The following is a 20,019-nucleotide window of genomic DNA, read 5'->3' on the forward strand; positions in this document are numbered from 1 at the left end:
CATAATTCTTACAGCGGTGAAAAGTAATTTACATTTAATTAAGCACAATGCTACAGTATAACTTTGTATTAGATTTTTTGTTTTATATGGAGATTCTTTGTTATATATTTTATGTAGGCACCATGACATCAAGTCAAATTCCTCGTATGTGTGAACCCACCTGGCAGTAAACCCGTTTCTGAGGTAACTCTCTACTAATTACTTCTCAGATTAAGATTTAACACAAAAAACATACTTTAATATAATATGCTTTTCCGAAGGAACAGAACAGTACTCACAAAGTACATATGATAATTTAACAGTAATCAGGGGAGATCCTTTAGGACTATTTTGCTTTGTATCATATTTTCAATTTGTAAATACAGGTGTTTTTGTATTTAAAAAAACAATAGATGAACTCTGTAATGTTAAAGGGGTCGCCTGTAATAGCTATCTTACAAAATAATCATTATCCAAATGCTCAGTTCTCATAAGCTCTACAGAGTGCTACAGTATATTGTCTTTCAGCTCATTGTTTTAGTTCCTGATTCACTTTCATCACTTTCATCAACCTGTTGATAAATCAGCTGTTAACCACTACTATAGCAGCTAGCTAGTGTAGAAACCCGAGCATTTAGCAGCACAATATATAGATATTTCCCTCAGCAGGGGCTGGATATGAAAACAGAGACAATAGTGGTTGCTTATAGGAATGCTGTTTCCCTGTGGTTCGCCATATTGACTTTTTAAAGAGCTGATAAGTCAGTGTTGTGTAGTTTGAACGTTCCCGCCCCACAGTTTGTATACCCCAGTTTGCCTTTGGGTAAACAGAAATGCTCATTCTTTGAAAATTGCCTCACAATCCATTTAATCTAGGTGTTAAAAATAAAGATAAACCACGACAACCAACATGTGACTCTAAATTGGTCCTCCGTCAAGGCTAGATTTATTTTCAACTCACAAATTGACATTCTTTGCTCTGAAAATATGCTGAACACAACCATAAAATATTCCGTATTCTAGTCCGTGTCGCAGCTCGGTTGCTTTTCAATTCATCATTATCACTTGTGCAATATCCGAGGACATGTTCCTCGCGGGTCGTTGTTTTAGAAAATAAGCATAGAGCAACACATCCCATTACCGGTGTGAAACTAAGTACACGCAGACACACTCGTGCCTCCAACATCAACAATATTCACCTCAAGAACAGCCTGGCTCTCGCTATGAAATTGGAAGGCAGTGTTTGTGGTGAGTGTTTGCATCAGAGACTGCACAGAGAAACCTGAAATCGACTCAATTTACTGATGGAGTTCTCTCAAAAGCAATCGATGTTAAGTGTGTTCCTGTAACTTATGATTCTGTTTGTGCTGTGTGCAAAATAAAACAACTGTCTTGCCAACACATTGAGGATCCTGCAGATGGATGAGAAAATGCCTTCATGTAATAGATACACTATTGTGTGGCTGCTAGGACATGTGCAGCCACACAATTGTCTGCTTTCAATTCTCAATTAGTTTCAAAAGTAGATGAGATTCAAAACAGTCATGCCTGTGAGATGAGATGCGAATATAGAGGCAAGGTTATGTATTAAATACAGCAGAGAGATCATGAAGCAGAACGACAGAGAGGACCACAGGAGCATAGGCTTTTACAGACATACACACACACGCTACGTCATTTTAATCTTGTCAAACAAAGACCAACATCACATAACGCATAGACAGATACTAGCTCTTTAAAACATTCCTAGGTCAGAGATGGGCTCAAAATAGCCGATGAGATCACTTCTGTGTAAATGTTTCATAGAAGCAGCAGTAGGGAAAACTCAAGGGGATACTAGCCCTGCCTTTGTGTAACTCTGTGTGTGTGTGTGTGTGTGTGTGTGTGTGTGTGTGTGTGTGTGTGTGTGTGTGTGTGTGTGTGTGTGTGTGTGTGTGTGTGTGTGTGTGTGTGTGTGTGTGTGTGTGTGTGTGTGTGTGTGTGTGTGTGTGTGTGTGTGTGTGTGTGTGTGTGTGTGTGTGTGTGTGTGTGTGTGTGTGTGTGTGTGTGTGTGTGTGTGTGTGTGTGTGTGTGTGTGTGTGTGTGTGTGTGTGTGTGTGTGTGTGTTAAAGCATTGAGTTCTCCAACAGAAAAAAAAAAGAGCCCAGTTATTTCTTTTACGGCGCAGCCCGGCTGAAGGCTTATTCCGCTACATGCATGCATGTGTTTAGGGCAGAATTAGACGGAGGGGCGAGCAGTGGAGAAGTGACAGACTGTGTGATTGTCTCTAAATTGAACAATCACTATAGTTCAATGTGTTCAGATAATACCATTATTCATCTCAGCATTGTAAGGACTGCAGACAGAGAGCAATATCCCATTGTTGTCTGGTTTTCAAATGCCCTACTTAAGAAAGTCTCCACATTCCAAAATAGTGCTACTCGGGTGTTTTGTGTGGCACCCAGTTGGGAATAGTGAAATACAAAATAATATCCTGTAGAACCGAGGAAATAGAAAGAGACAACGTAAAACAGGCTTTTATTTGTCATGTGAAGCGTATCCTAGATAGTGTTATTTTACTGACTCACTTCATCAGGGAACAGTGCACATTGCTGGAAAATAGATTAATATATCAGATATCAGATATTATATATTTATGTTCACTACAATTACACACACATATAGATAGATTATATAGTTTGATAGATTTGAAGACAACAAGATTTAACGGCTGGTTCCCCCCAATACAAAAATAAAATGTTCTCAGTCTTTTGGTTTCTAGAAATAAGAGATATAAAACACTACAACAAATATCTCACTCTGAATTGATCCTGGGTGAAGGCTAGATGTTGTTCTTCACACTCATTAAAGTGGACCTATCATGTTATATTTGAATAATATATTGTAGGACCATACCTATATAAGGCATATTTATACTTTTTATTTTTCAAAATACCAAACAGATCATGCATTTTAGCCATTCCTCATTTCACTCAATTTAACACTGTCTTTGCATCATGGGCTGATTCTGTGAGAACAGCACCATCTACAGGCCTGGCATATGTACTACAGCGTCTCCAGCGCTTTCTAACGGCAATGTTCGTGGCTGTCTCCTCCTGATTGGTGGAGTTGGCCCAATAGCCGTACCGCCACTTCTGTGACGTCATAGAAGTGTTCAAATCTGGATCAGTCTGTATCAGATCCGTTGCAGCCCCTTTTTAAGAGATTTGGGTATGGAGGAAAATAGAGGGGGTTGTGTTTTTCATTTTGCATGATAGGTCACCTTTAAGATAGTTTTGCTTTAAAATGTACTTCTGAAAAGAACAAGAAAATATTATTTTCAATATTTTGGCTGCTTTTTGTTTCATGGTCTGTGCATAACCAAGGACATTTAAAGCAGTTCATCAATTCATTATTTAGAAATAAATTGTATTGTATTATTATATGTCCAAGAAATCCCATGAAGATTCCAAAACATGCAATATATTTTTTTGGACCCTTTAGTATTTTTGTCTTTTTATTTTAATCATCCAGAATATTTTATATTGCTTTGTTTATATTTGATATCATATTTTTCATTTTATTTGTGATTGTTAATTCTCTTTTCCACTTTTGTAAGTATTGTATTTTAACGTCTGAACACACTTCTGCCTCTGTGACGAAATCATTTTCCAAATTGGGATCAATTAAGTATCTATCCATTTATCGATCTTACTTTTTTGACTGCCACATTGTAAGATCCTTTCACGTTAAAGATTGTATTAAACAGATCACATATATTTTGTTGCAGTTTCATAAAAAGCTCAGCTGGACACCAAAGTTTTAGGCAAACATTCCTTACTGTGCTCTTGTTCGGGAATACTTTCAGATCTCATTTGTTAACCTTTTATATGTTATCTAGAAGCAACAGGATGGTGTTTGTGAAATTGATTCAATATAAACTACAGTGCCCATGTTCATTTTATTGAAGGCACACGTCAGCCAGCCAGTGTGGGAGCTCATTGAAGTGTTTTTAATAAAAAAAGGTCAGCCCGCTTGCACACAGAGTGAGGTTTTATCGCATATAAGCCACGGCTGTGTGTGTGTGTTTTTGTGTCAGCGTATCTCGTGCAAACGCAGAATGATCGGATATCCGTCGCTCTCTTCTGAATGTCACAAGGTGGCAGCAGGCTAATTGGCGCTGACTGAAGAGCACGGCCTATTCCAAAACCCAATCACTGCCGGGATGAGCCTCGAGCCTCTGGGCTTCCCACCTGCTTGGGCCCGAACGCCCCTCAACACACACACACACACACACAAATGAATCACACACATGTACACGCAGTCAAACACATTCTGTCTGGCTGTGTGTGTTTGAACACACGTCGCCTCTATGACCCTGCTGAAAATGTCACCCAAAACAGACAATCCCACCATCGTCCAGGCAGCCCCCTCCAGTGTAAATAACAGTGTGTGGTTAACCAGTATCCTTCAAATGTCACATGGGAAACATCTTCTCTCTACCCCCTTTTCCGGGTCAGCTGACACACATCCTTGGACTGCTTTAAACTCAGGAGGATATCTTTTTTTAATTGCACATTTAAACATCCATGATTACTGGAGGATTCTGCTGTACACGCTTTATGTCCCGATTTGTGTGGAGTAAAACCTTGACACAAGGACATAGGACATTTACTTAAGTACTCCCATTCCAGGTACTTGCACTTTCCCTGCCTACATGCAGCACTTTCACTTGCAGAGTAGTATATTTTCCGCATTTTACTTCAGAAAGGATCCAATTTATTTCCATGACTGTGCAACACAATTGTTTATTGCCTAATTATTGTGAATCATTTATTAAACAACAGCAACTCATCAATGAATTTTGAATGGTACATCCAAATCCAATTTATTTTTATAATGTAAAACTAGTTGAGCTCAGCAATTTTCTTGCATTTGACCCAGTAATAAAGGAACAATGAAAATGGTGAATGAATCAGTTAATGTATAACCACATCGGAATAAATTAATGATCTCTATGTTTATCCCCGCAAACAGTTGGCAAGGCAATTTTATATATACAGTAAAACATGTTTTTATTACCCAGTGTAATGTGTAGACCCAGTGTGGTGTACATTAAAACACGCAGAGCAACGAGTAACATTTACAGAAGCATATATTTAGAAAGAAAATACATCCATAAAATTAAAAAAACACATTATTGAACCAAATCTTTGCAAGGCAAGCTTCTCTGTTTAACAAATTTAAACAAGGCAATTCAAAGTGCTATACATAAAACATAAAGGCATAAAGAAGAGAACACAAGGTGATGTTAAAAGAGGCTTTAATAAGATACATTTCATATTTTCTTTTTAAAATGGGTGTTTACGTACATGTTAAGACTTTCCAGTTTCTTCTGTGATTGTTTTTTTATTGCTCAATTTTAATGTGATTTTTTACTATATTTAATTAATTAATTATTTTACTACCTCTGTAAAGCAACTTTGAGCATCTGTAAAAGCGCTTACAAAATAAACATATTATTAAGACAGATTAAACAGTAGAGTTAAAAAAGGACCATGCAAGAAAATACATTAACGTAAAGAGAAAATATGTTTTATGCCAGATATAAGCTAAATTCCATGTACACACACTGAAAGCAATTACACAGACAGATCAAATACAGCCTACACACACTACGTTACAAGATATAGTCCTACAGTTAACCTAAAATAAAAATGAAAATACAATGCAGGTGTTGCAAACAAATGTTTTGAGCCCTGATTAAGAAAACAGAGTTCTTATACATCAGTCCGTCATAGAGCTCTGAAAGCCGCTGTGCTTCTTGTGAGTCATTGTTTAGACCTCTGGCCTATAGGCTGCTCTCAGTCACAGCTCGACGAATGATGGATCCTAATGCTCCATCGATTTGCTCGTGGTGGAAAGTCTCTCCAAGTTTAATGAGAGCCTTGATGCAGAGCAAACCCCCATTCACGCTGACACACGTAAACAAATTAGTTTGGTCTACGAGATGCACCATGCTTCATTTACGGCATGCCATATCAAAATGTGCTAAATGAATGTTTAATTTGACGTATAGACACACACACACACACACACACACACACACACACACACACACACACACACACACACACACACACACACACACACACACACACACACATACTGTACACATACACATACACATACACATACACATACACATACACATACACATACACACACACACACACACACACAATCCACCACCACATGTCATTCGAGGCCTGGTAGATGTTTTGGCTTTGATGATGGCTTTTCAGTTTGGGTGGTTCTTTATGTGAAAGTGATCTGGCTGTCATGTGTTAAATATATTCAGATATTGCGTGCACACATTGACAAGAAAGAACAGTAACACATATTCGCAAATTTCAACCAGCTTAGACACGAACACACCTATATGTTCATTGTTTTGAGTCAGGTAACAGGCTTCTAAGTGTTTACAGTGATTGATCGCAGTATGAGTGTCTTGTATTTAGACAATGACTGTGCTCTTAGTATGCAGATGTTCACTCTTGTTGCTTCCTAATGGGATTCTTTCCACTCAGTCATCTTAATTGCCCTCCGCTCCAACCCAAATTGGCATTGATGTTTTGCATATTTGTTTTGGGTCTTTTTCCAAGGCTTTTATTTAGAGTATTAGAGTGATTGTCTAATTTGGTAAGTTTAAAAGATACTTAAAATAATTTGCCTTTAAAAAGTATATCTGTAGTTCAAGTTAATTGCTCATAAAATAAACTATGCTACATTCAAAATAAACTAATTTGATCTGTTTTTTTTCTCATTGTTATTTTTTTGTATACCCATATTAAAAAGATAAGTGTCTCGAAGGATTTTCTACATTAAAGTAGCAAACACGCCACACCTTTACGGCAATTTTCTTCTGAATAAAAGGGAGTGGAGAGGTTTTAGAGAATTATCCATTATTGTACTGCTTTTCCAAGATCCAGACAATGTGCTCACAGCCCTAAACACTCCTTCAACATAATAGGAAAGTCTGCACTGTGAACAAAATAAGCAATTTGAAGCCTTTTGGCCCATGCAACTTCAAAAGAATAATCAACTCATTTAAAATTAATGTATTGATGTGTTGCAACTCTTATAAAACCCTTAATTTCTGAAATGAACTTCAAAGAGTTGAATTGCAGTATGCAGTATCACCGTGGAACATTTTGTGAAATAAATTAATTGACTTGTTTTCCTGGAATTGGATACCGGTCTTATCTGTACAATACAATGGAGTAACCACCAGCAGCCATTTGTGTTAGCTCATTATAATGAGTAGCTTATAAGCAGCTTAAAATCTTACTAATGTGTCCTTAATGTGACACATTCAGGAAGTCACTGTGTCTGGCCATAAAATACTATACACCTGTGAACAAAGCAGGCGAGCTGTATCCCTCTGCTTCCAGCTTTGATGCTAAACAAAATGTATTTCATATACATCTTCTAAAATGTTGAACTCTTCTTTTAAAGTACAATAAAAGCCACTATGTGTATAATATGTTTACATACAGAATGTATGGAATTCCATTCACTATTTAATTTAAACAAGAAAAGGCCCTTAACCCTTAGGAGTCTACCGTCACGCCGGCGTGATCAGATCATGTGACCTGTTCAAGCCGGCACCGAATAAAAACGCCTATGGATACACCTGCTATTTGTTCATAAAATGTGTATATGGCTCATGCTACCTCAATCAAACTTTTACTTTATCATAGTGACATCCCAGGTATATAATTCCAGCTTTCAAAATGTTTTGTTGTGCATGTTTGTGGACACATAATATCATTTTCAAAATCAGTTTTTACGTTTTTTGTGCAGTTTTGGGTCCAAAATGTTCATATATTATGTCAAAATTGTAAGAAATAACATCAATTTATATTGGTGATGGATACCAAAACATTGACATGCTAAACATTTCTTAATGGGGTTTAGTAAGACAAATCAAAAGTATGCGAAAGCGGCCAAATCAGCCCAGGGTTAAGCAACACACACTGCACGAATGTTCACAAGCATTGATTTATTTTCCTAAAAACAAATTCTCAAGATTTGAAAACCACATTAAAATCCAAATCATAAAGACTCACCCGACCACCAACTATAACTCAATATTTGATCCAATGCCACTCCCCTTAATCTGATCCTTTAACATTCTCTGACACCTTTCTCCACCCACGAGGAACCAAGGCTAACAGTGGAGATTATTTGCTGAGTGGGACACTGTTTGGCCAGCAGGGACGGCCCTTTGTCTCTTTGCACTTCCCTCTGCCTGCTACACATCTGGCCAAGAGGGAACTGCCTACTGAAGAATATGTGACACTGTTTTGGAAACCGTCGTCCCTCTGCCGATTATTGAAAAGCGAGTTAGAGAGATGGTTGGGGAAAAGAGGGATAGAAGAGAAAAAGACGGAGAGATAAAGGGCAAGAGGGACTGCTGGTGGCATGGCACAGACTCGGGTGTCTTTGTGGGACATCCAGAGGCAAAGCCAGCGTTATCTCCCTCCTCCCAGACCTTGGTGTACTGCAGTATCAAAAACAGATAGTGAGGAGGCTCTTTTAGAAACGACATGTTGGGCAAGCAGAGAGGGCTAAGCTGATATTCCCTATTTGCATAGTTTATGAGGAATAATGGGTATGTTAAAAATGTTAATGAAAAGTTATGACCTCCAAGAATGTAACAACGCTTGGCTTGCAAATCATTTAAAAACTAAAAGATGGATGAAGAGTTTCATATCATGGACAGGCAATGTTGGCTTGGATAAGAGTCAATAAAGACGGTGTAACTTCTCTAACTACACTAAAAATGTGTTTAAATGTTCCTTCGGGAAAAAAAATAAGTTTGTTTAATACTCATGCTAACATAACTATGAGTACATCACTTGCTATTGCAATTTGAACTCTTGGGGATTCAAGCAATAACTCATTTGTTGTTAATTAAAAAGTCACAGCTCCCGTATTGTGTTTTTAGGGCAGCAGCATCATCTAAAGCCCTTCCTTATGATTAGTTATCCTTTTGTTTATCTGTTTATGAATTGTATTTAAAGAACTACTTTACCAGAGAATATTTCCTTCTTTGCTGAACTTGAGTTTTGTGCTTCAGTGATGCTAAATTGCACTCGAGAGTCTGTCAGTACACTGTGGTATGACTGTTTGTTTACAGATCACACTTCTGACCATACTCTACCAAAACCAATCAGTGCTCATGCTACAGTATGTTTGGTCAGATGTGCAACAGTTTTCTGCAGAATTGGAAGTGAAACATCGCTTCTCTGCCTCTTGTCAGGTCCTCTTTAAAAAAAAAAGTAATGGTGCTTGCAATTTAATAGCCTTGTGGAGACTATGGAGATTGAAAAGTCAATTATCTTTTTCCCCACTCGTTTGGCCTGCGAAGGTACTCGGCTTGTGGGAAATAAAGTTCATTATAAAGTAACTCCACACTAGATTTTGGAAAGAGTTACAGAGGTGTCTGGCAGAGGGTCAGCAAGAACACCATTAGTTTGCAGTGCAAGCTAGATAACAAGAACGGCTCTTACTAATCTAAAACTGATATTTGTTGTTTATTTAGTTTAATCCCTTTTTAGAGTAATCAAGTTAAATCATTATGTTGTGGTGTTTGGTTTATAGTTATATTAATTATTGATTTGAAATGAGTTGTCTTTCTTCCATAGCAAACCAGTGAGTCCATATAACTCAAAGCCCTCCAATCACTGACGTTGCTATAGCTGCTGTGGTTGTTGTCCGACATTAGGAACCAAAGACCCCCCTCTTTCTGCATAACAAGGACGTCTTTTGTCCTATTAATACAAAGTTACCCGCCCTCCTCAGATATGACTGTGATTGATTCTGTCGTTATGCAGGAATGCGCAAAGGTGAAAAAAAAGAGAAGAAAGCCATTCTCGAGCCATCTATCGCGATGTGGCAAAACATTGACCCCGAGCACTCTATTCAACGATAAAAGCCGCCGCTGACACTTGGCAAGCTTCCTTCGCTTGCCGCATCACGTGTGACCATGTGACAGGCCAATCAAGAAAATGGAGTGCGTTAATGGAGATGGAGATGGTGGCTCTCCCCTGTGCGTTCAGTTGCCCCTCATCATCTCACCTCCTAACATATTGTTTTAGCAAACGTAACTGCTGTCACCAGGGGCGAGACGGATGATGTCTCACAGTTAAAAGGCTCTAAATCAAAGTTGCAGCATGGACGGCCAATCACAAAGCGGGAAAGCTTTCACCTTAGACCTACGCTCAAGGTTATTATTGTGATTGCGGACGGACATAATTAGTTCCACATTCTGTCTCTTCAGATACAGTTAATACTTTTCTCCTCTGCCATCTAAATCTCTTTCTTTTACTATCTCAATTGTCCACCCTCTTACAGTCGACACTTTTCAACCCTTTTACTTCACACTGGGCTCTTTTTCAATCATTCTCTGTTTAATCCACTACTTTGCCTGCCCTTTTCTCTCCACCTCCTCCTGTCCTCCTTCTGTACCTCTCTCACCTCACTATCTCTGTCAGTCTACGCCGCTCTCTCATTTCCCCTTTTCTGTCAAGCTCAATAGTAAAGCTAGTCGTGACTCCATCTTTGTCATCAGTTTTTATCCTTACCTGCTATTTGCCATTCCATCTACTGCCAAGTTCTCCCTGCCTTTCAACTTCTCTGTTTCTCCGTCCCCCTCTACCAAGGCCAGTCACAGGGTTTAATTAGCCTCCATTCATTTACTGAATGACATATGTACTTTCATAGGTGGTCTGTGATTGTCTGTCTATGCTTTTTTATCCATAAAGCTTTTAAGTAGCCGGAGACAGCAAGTATTGATGCAACTGTGAAAGGAAGAAGACTAAGGAAATAGGAATGCTTGAGTTGTAGACAGGTGCTGAGCTCTGAGTGTGCGGCTTGCTGGGCGGTGCCATACCCAAGGACATGCAAGCCAAAATGAATGCCAATGCAAATCTATTGAAATTCAATTTCAAGTGCTCTTTGTAAAAGCACCTGACACGGAACATATTCAGGGGTGAATGTCCTTTTGCACCCTTACAGACACTGAATACAGGGGATGAATAATAAATTAGTCACCTCAAGGACTATGGAGCTTGTCTCTCAAGAAGAAACCTACATTTGACCTGTTCTTTCAACAGGAACAGGACCGGGAGCATATTGCACTGCCGGGTTTGTTCGGATCAACTCGTATTTGCATCAAATTGCATTTGGTTGCATCACATTATCAAGATTATTTTGTTTACCCTGGCAGTGTTGTGCATCTTCTGTCTGATGGTTTGGCATGTAGTTTAGAACCCAGGAATAGCTGTTGCTAAGGCAACAGCTAATAAGGATCCAAATATGGAATCATGAGAGTGAGAAGGAAATACAAAGGACAATCTAATGAATTATTTTCTTAAAGCTACACTAACCGAGTTTAATTACTAGGTTGCCGAAAGCTTTCTTAACAATGTCAAAGAAACAAAGCACCAAGTTGTTTTGCCAACATGTTAGCAAACAATTGCCAGCTAACATATCCAGCAGAGACGGAGCAACAGCAACATCAGTATTAGCCTGTTGCAGACATTTGAATCACCACCCATAGATTTGCTTAGTAATTTAAAGGGGCCCTATTCTGCTTTTTGGGGTTTCCCTTCCCTGTAGTGTGTTGTAAAGGTTTTTGTGCATGTAAATGGTCTGCAAAGGCTGAAATCCCAAAGTTCCCTCCAGAGGGAGTTTCTCTCCCACACACTCCCCCGCCCTGCATGAAACACTTCCATTGGACTCCTTTGTTTACTTCCGCGAAATAATGACATCACTACGTAACACTTGCGCTTTTATTGACTAGCACTGAAACACATTGCAAGTGAGAGGCTAAGGGGCGGGACATCTAAAATAGATTAACCACTCACATTAGAGCTAACCAATCAGAGAAGACTGGGCTCTGGTTTCAGACAGAGGGTGGAAAGAGGTTCTGTAGCACAGGCAGTATGAGAAAAATAAAGAACTTTTGAACATTAAAGCATGTCAACATATCACAGTAGAGGCACAATTATAACATCGGAAAATGAGCATAATAGAAAATAGTTCTGCTATTGTGACTGTTTCCAACGGTTAGAGAAATTATCAACTAATCAAAGCAGTATGAGAAAGAAAATCATTTGGACTTCATCTTCGCACAAAGCTCAAGTTTTTCACCTGGTGCTTTCTGAGCACAGTATCAGGCTGGATGAATGTAGTGAAAGAAAATTGTAATTCAGTCTAGTTATCAGACTACTTGAGCGTGAGTATTTCTGACAACCTGACTCTTATTATGCAAATACTGTTCGTCTAGAAACTGCCCCCTTAGATTGTATAAATGGTGATTGAGACTTAATGTTATAATTCCAGGTTTTTCATTTATTTGCCTGATTAGACCTCCCTTACATACACCTTTTATCATAATTTATATACATTCACTTTGGTTACCTCAACTACGCCCTGGTTTACTTTAATTGAGCCAGCATAATTGAAAACACTTGAGTTTGTTTCCTACCCGTTCAGATTTCTAAACCTAAACATCTTCCCAAATTATATAATTCTTACTCTAAATCAGGGGTGTCAAACTCAATTTCATCGCGGGCCACATTGGCATAAAGGTTGCACTCAAAGTTGTAACTATATAAATATATTCTATATTTATAAAATAATGTAAATGTATATTACATTATTGCCTCTGAATTGGATTATTATCGGATAGGATAATAACTTAGTAATTAACTACGTCGGAAGCAGAAGTCCAGGGCAAATAATTGCAAGTCTCTTCAGTGGCATGTCACAAAACGAGATGCATTGTGGGACATGTAGTTTATGGGCAACCTGCTTCTATAAAGTGGCATGTAACCCTATAATAAACGTATTATATTCTTTGCAAGCTCTTGCGGGGCCACATAAAATGAAGTTGCGGGCCAGATTTGGCCCCCGGGCCTTGAGTTTGAGACCCCTGCTCTAAAGTCAACTCAAACACACAGATAAATGACCAGAAGTCTGGAAAAAAGCAGCCAAGCTCTACTTTACTTTAAATGGATTGAAAATCGAGTGGTGGAACCGTAAGTGCTTCAGCGCCCCCCTTTCATGGACCCTCTGCTTTTCGACCTCTGTCTGCCTCTGATGAAGACAAATAGCACTTTTCCCAATGGCTGCATAGAAGCTTTTAGAACTCTTCTGATGTAAGAACCAACTATTTGAGAAAGTACAAAAGATGCTCTCCAGGATTGGAGGGACACTCAAACTAAGCCACAGTATCATACTGGAGATGTCACTATGACAGTGCTGTAAAGATACCTTCTCTTTATTGGAATTGAATACATAGCATAAGTTTACGTACACAATGCCCTCTAGTAGCCACATCATGTTTTAGAGTCAAATGATAAGTTCACAATACAGATTTACAACATGCAAGGCGCAGACAAATGACATCATAGTGCTGATAGGGGACTTGTTGAGAAAATTAGCAAGAGAAAGCCAGATCTTAATCCCAAGAAGTCATCAATGACTACATGTCAGTGTCGTCTTATCTCTCATTACAAATTAATGAAAGCCATAGTCAATTAAAGCCTGCTTCAACATCTTTAATGAATTCTGAAAGCTACTAAACATCATCCCCAGCTTTGTAGAACCAGACAAGACAACAAGCTCCGTCAGCTCATTTATTTCCATAATCAGAATACAAGCTGGTGAAACCCCGACAAACAACACACATGATAAATAAGTTTGTGACTTCTGCGCCTCCTTTGCGTCTTATTTGCCTGTCACACCTTTTCCAAAGATAATTGTACTGTTGCAACCTGTTCAACAAATGAAGCCATAAAGTTAAATAAAACCACTGGTTAAAAATGTTGTAGGTTACGTGATGAAAAAATCAACTAGTTCCAGATGATGAAGCTGTTGAACGTCACTCAGTTTAGAAGGTTAAAAAAAAGGCTTAGGGTTAGCAAGGGCCTTGAACTTGAGGTCATTGAACACTGATTAAAAGTATTGTTTGATTTGCACCACTGTAGGCAGTCTCAAATCTACCAAAACATTTTTTATGTGAAGGTCTATAACAATGTACTTACCTTCAAATGTGGAAATCATCTTAAAACGATTATAAAAGCGCATTTACAGTTGTCTTATCACTTGTTAGTAATGTGAAAGCATTCCACATCTAACCAAGCTTTGTTCTCCCCCTCTCTGCTTCTCTCTACCTTCTCTGCAGATATTGACGAGTGCGCTGAGGGGAAGCACTACTGCAGGGAGAACACCATGTGCGTAAACACCCCGGGCTCCTTCATGTGCATTTGCCATACGGGCTACATCAGGATCGATGACTATTCCTGCACAGGTGAGTTCCTCTTCTGCTGACCTTTTGACATGCTGGAATCAAGCGGAGCAGGCACTGTTTTTATTCTAGCTTAATGTGCTTCCTCTTCCACAGCAACCATTTTGTGAAGTCGGTTGGTAATAGACTTGAACTACTACAAATAAGGAATGTAATTACCTGCCTTAATAGCGACTCCGGTACCTTGTGAGTAGGGAGGCACGCACTGCAGCTGGAAATAACAGAAGCAGTTTTGATCATTGTCTCTATAGTTCTCTGTGGAGACATTTTGTCAAGGTGAGAGCATTGCAACCATCATAGCAGCTGTACAAACTTTACAAATGTGTAGTCTAGATCAAATTGAAAGTGGGGTTTGGTCCAAGCAAGCGGGGTCCAAAAAACCCAGCAATTTAAGCCGCTTGTCTGATTTGTCTCAGACAAAACTTTACATGTGTGTAGTTGAGATCAAAACAAAGGCTGTGGTAGACCATTACTTTTGTCCTACTGTAGCAGGGGCGCTGTTAGTCAGAGGAGAGAAAGAGGGGAAGCCCCCCCCATACATTAAGTACATGGTCTCATATGGGGCTGTAGTGATGGAAAGATAGTCTGTAGTTTGTTCTCATATTGTTGTTTGTTTAAGGGTGGAGACGAGGAGAGATATGCTTTTAAAGCATTTGTAAACCTACATTTGGGTATTGCCATCTATAGATGATTTAATTAGCATCATCAGTCATACACTGGAGAATTATATTTGATTTCATTACTATAAATTCTGCAGCCAAGAGACTCTCTACTTGCTCTACTTCCCGGTAGAGCAAGAGGCAGCCAGACATTTAGAATGTAAACATAGTGAGTTATCAGTGTCATTGTGCAGTGTGAGGCCGAATAAGGAAGCTGTGTTAAAGAAAATCATGCTTCGACAGAGAGACATAGTTATCTTAGAACACCTATAAACCTTAGCCATGTGCTACTGCTACTCTCCCTCTTGTCCTAATCCAGACGGCAGCTGGTTAGACACACTTGTCTTTGAGTTAGTCACCCTGCAATTAGGCACAGTCTTTTCATTTGATATGCATAGGGATGAATATCTCATTTTGATTTGCTGCTATTGATCTTGCTCTGATTACTAGCACTACTTTAAAACACACGCACTCACACAGACACACACAGACACACACACACACACACACACACACACACACACACACACACACACACACACACACACACACACACACACACACACACACACACACACACACACACACACACACACACACAAATCAATACCAGCCTTAATACTTTATGATTTAGCATTTGCTAGCAGCAGTACAGAGAAGATTGTACACAGAAAAAGTGTAAAATCAATTCCTGAATCAATTTCCTTTGTGTAGTGTACCTATCTCACTGCTTTGTTGTGTAAAAAAAACACAATTTCACATGTTTATTCTATAAAAATATGTATTAATCCATAAATTGATTTGCTACAAGATAGTTGTTTGTAATTTGACACATTTTCAAGTCTTGGCCTTTTTTAAAGTGAGTCCCTTTCTTTGTGTGAATACTTTTATACTTTGAAAACTTCCCTTCAGGACTCTTTGGAAATGGAAAAGTTTCTGTGGACTTTCTGCCGAGTTTGTGTGAGTCTTCATCCGGTGTGTGAATGTGCTGTGTGCATGCCATAAGGAGAAAGAAAGTCGATGAGAAACAGAGAGACAGTGAGTGGAGGCGGCAAACCCATTTGTTCCTGATCAAAGTTGAAACCGAAGTGAATTTCAAAAGCAAACCAAATCAATCTTAAAAGATTGCGCTAATGATTCACATTCACTTTGTTCTCTGTCTGTGTTGTGGGTAATCATGGTAGTAGCCCTGTTCGTCACGATAGCTTCTTCCACTATTGTCTTATATACTAGGTTATATAAGACACAACTGTTCTGCGTATTAAAAACAGAACCGATAAAGCATCATACTGATTGATTGGTTACACATCACCTACACAACATTGAAACGGTAAGAGCTGTTGGGGAAAAACAAAGTAACAATGAGATAATCCCAAATGGGAAACACATTTAGTTTTTTTTAATGTTGTTGTGAAATTATTATCATTTTGGATACTGAATGCCTTTCATAGAGAGTGATAGTTAAGAGATGAAAGGAAACAAAGGAGAGAGAGTTGAAACTAAGTTTACTGCCATCGGACCATGAATATTGTAATTCTTCCCTAACCCCTAAACCCCAATAACAGCTCAGCCAAAAATTATACAATCCTCCAACGTGTTCCAGGTTCTGTATTGAGCGAATATAAAGCTTTAGGGAATAAAATAAAATTATACTGAATTTTGAGTACATGGACAGGTCCTTTGAAAACTGACTTTAAAGAACCAAGAAATCCTTAACTCTGAGGATCACTTTATTCACCTTATCGGATCGAAATCATAGAGAAAGTCTTCATGGGTTTCTGAATTTGTATTCTTCGGACCTTTGTTGGCTAAGATACAAATTGACTGTCTATCCCTTCATGCATTCACCCAGACAGAGTGCTGGATTTCTTAGATCTTTCACAGTCAAAGTTTTTGCCTTTTTTAACCAGTATCAGATTGGAAAGTGTGGAGAAAGAAAAAAAAGAAACATTTCCTGAGGACTATTATAAAGTCACCTATAAAGGCTCTCTTCAAAGTAAAGGCTTTGTTATCTTGGCAAATGCAGGAAACTCCTATTTCTTTTTTGCTTTTACCACCTGACATCCTTTGGGACATTATCTCATTAGCTGCGCTTGTAATTAAACTCTGTTTGAGTTTCAGTTCAGTCTCTGTTGGATCTTTGAATCACGTATAAAGTGAAGTTTTGTTCTCCTCTGTTTGTCTTGACTTGATTTCTATAACTTCCTGTAGCTTACAGTCTCCTGCATTTGGGTCTACCCTGCTCCCCTTCCAGTGACAGGACCTCACGTAGAGTAAAATACATAAAGAAATCTGCGGCAGTAATCCTTCTAAAATGCAATGTCTCTGTCCTTCATGTATAGCAGGGGTGTCAAACTCAAATACACAGTGGGCCAAAATTAAAAACCGGGTACTAGTCGAGGGCCGGACTGGTTCAATGTTTATTGCAAAACGTATTGAAATGAACTTATTGCACATATTAAACCTGGAACTAACAAATCTTACATTATTGCCTATAAAAACAACATTAAACATTAAATAATCAGTTGCATTCATTTCTTATGGCTCTATCTGCAGCTTTTCCGGAGTCATTTCTTATGATTACATTTCTCCACAGGCCAACAACAGCTTCAACAAAACTGATGATGCTAGCTCAAGCAGATAATTGGCATCTCATCTTGGGTGCAAGGTCATCAATGTTTGGGGTCAGGCTCTGAGCTGAGGAAACCCTCGGGATGGAGTGACGGTGTGCGTGCAATATACCGGAGGGCCAGATCTGATAGTAATTAGAAATTATCCTGCGGGCCGAAATGAAATCCACCACGGGCCGGATTTGGCCCCCGGGCCTTGAGTTTGACACATGTGATGTCGAGTAACACAATGTCATGATGAGTGGCAGATCTGCCGAATTCCTCCCCAGTTGTTTGCAGCTTGTGAAACACGTTGCTAAGTAGCTCCCTGTGTGCATCATCTCTAAAGAGGTGGCACTGTGCTGCATTTCTTCAGTGTCAGTAATTAAAAAAGCAATTTGCACCAATGCAAACTAATTCAGCGGCAGCGGAGTAAAGGGGTTGAACGCCGGCGGATCTAGACCCGCAGCCTTCCTGCCGTGCCATTGGAGTTTGAATAAAAGCCGTATGACTCAGCAACACAACGCACACACTTTGAAAACTCCCCTTTCCTGCTCCATCCGGACCCCTGTGGAGTTTTTCTCTTCCTCTGTCAATGGAAATCAGGAAATAATAGAGCATAGTTAAGGATTTGGGAGTCTTTATGAGCAGGTTTCTGAAAAAAGCCTTCAAAAGTTAGAGATCAGGAATAGAAATGTAAGGCAATTACAAATGCACATTCCTTTATTTTCTTGTGCTCTTGTGATTCCTTTAGAGAAAGAAACCTCCTTGCACACTCAGTATTTTTCTTTATTATCTCTAGACAGCCAGTTCTGTAATTTCTCTCACCATGTTTTCTCTAATCTCCTGAGCTGCGGGCAAGTTGTATTGTTATACTCATTTGTCTTTCCTCCACTGTGTGCTCATTTCTCAGATTCACAATGCAGATTAATACCCTCACACCCAGTGGATTAAACTGTGTCACATATATTTTATGTAGTTCCCTATTAAAATGCCTTCAAGTCACTGTGGTGGAATACACAGAGTCTTATATAAAAGTCAATTTGTGTGATTAAACCAAGGCTTATGCAGAGGCTTGATGTAATGACTTTTTCTCTGCTTCAGTCAAATTACCATCGCAGTCTCCCCATAGAGTTTAGACTATCAGCTCCCACATATCCACCATCAGAGGATGCTTGATTCCACAATCACTATTAGAGTCACATTTCACCTCTTAGCCATTATTAGAAAGATGTATTAAAGCCAAATGAGGTGTCAACAATAACATTCATAGTCCTTAAACGAAAAAAATAAAGCCTGAAAAACACACCAGGGTGCTTGTTCTTACCGTGTTGACATGCTAGTTTAGTGTCCTATCTCTTATTTGCAGTAATTGACAATAAAAAAGGAAGATGCTAAGCTAGTGGCTGCAGCAACGAGTGTTTATTAATAGCGATTGAACATCTGCTTCTGTTTGAAGAGTCCAAAGGGAGTGCTGATTCCTCTTAGTTACCCGCAGAAGAAATATTACAGCTGTGGAAGGAAACATTAAACCACCCCCCCCATCAGTACCTATTGACATTGTGCATTCACATGATGTACGAGCATCTTTATCATCCTCAATGGCTTCCACCAATTAACGAGTTGCAAACTCAGCAGAAACAATGTCCTGGTATTGATAGCCATATTTCCACATGCATTACAGGGATGCGTGAGAACCAGTGTGCCTAGTAAAGAGGATTAAGTTGACTGTAGTTCATTTCATGGTTCAGTGTTTATGTTCAGAATAGTGGATTAAAAACCTGATCCGCAGTTTTCAGCCTGGACGAAACAGCATGGAGCCGCTGGTTATATTTCTCCTCAGCTTGTCAGGGGGTCAGCAAGCTCAGACAGAAGTCCATATTATACATCGAGACCACCTGCAGCGAGGGTTTAGATCCCAGCTGGTGGTAGACTGCAACATGTGGATTTTATGTACTTGTTTAAATGAAATATGTACTAAATGTCCTGACAGGGCAGAGAGCCTTTGGCTAAGGAAACATCCCTAACTTGTTCTGCCCTTTTCTTTGACTAGCACTTTATCCTTGATCTTGAAGGTCGAGTTTCTTCCTCTTTCTACCCCTCTACTCTTGGTCTTTTCCCCAAAGGGCCTTAGGTGCTCCCCGCTCTGTGGGATTAGCAGCTAATCCATGAAAGGTAGCGGATTGGTTGTGCTCACCCTTTGAATGTTATTAAAGAAGGCTGTCCTGAGGTGTGCGAATGTGCTAGGTGTACATGTGCATGCGTGCGCTTCGGCCTGAGGTGCGTATGCAAGGTGTGAGTCTATTTTCTAATCCTGTGATAACCAGACCTGGGCCCCCGTGGCAGAGCGGTGGAGGGAGGGCTGGGCATGAAAGGATGGACAGGGGCCAAAGGTGGAGCAGGGGCTTCG

At 39.4% G+C, this 20,019-nt stretch overlaps 1 protein-coding gene across 1 annotated transcript in view; it reads left to right on the forward strand.

Annotated features, from left to right (window-relative positions):
• nell2a (neural EGFL like 2a) overlaps nucleotides 1–20,019 on the forward strand; it is a 79,616-nt gene that overhangs the window by 26,709 nt on the left and 32,888 nt on the right. Inside the window, exon 13 of the mRNA XM_079682319.1 lies at nucleotides 14,219–14,344. Coding sequence (XP_079538445.1) covers nucleotides 14,219–14,344 — 126 coding nt within the window. The remainder of the gene's footprint in view (nucleotides 1–14,218; nucleotides 14,345–20,019) is intronic.

Source organism: Notothenia rossii, assembly GCF_949606895.1.
Source record: "Notothenia rossii genome assembly, chromosome: 5".
NCBI lineage: Eukaryota > Metazoa > Chordata > Actinopteri > Perciformes > Nototheniidae > Notothenia > Notothenia rossii.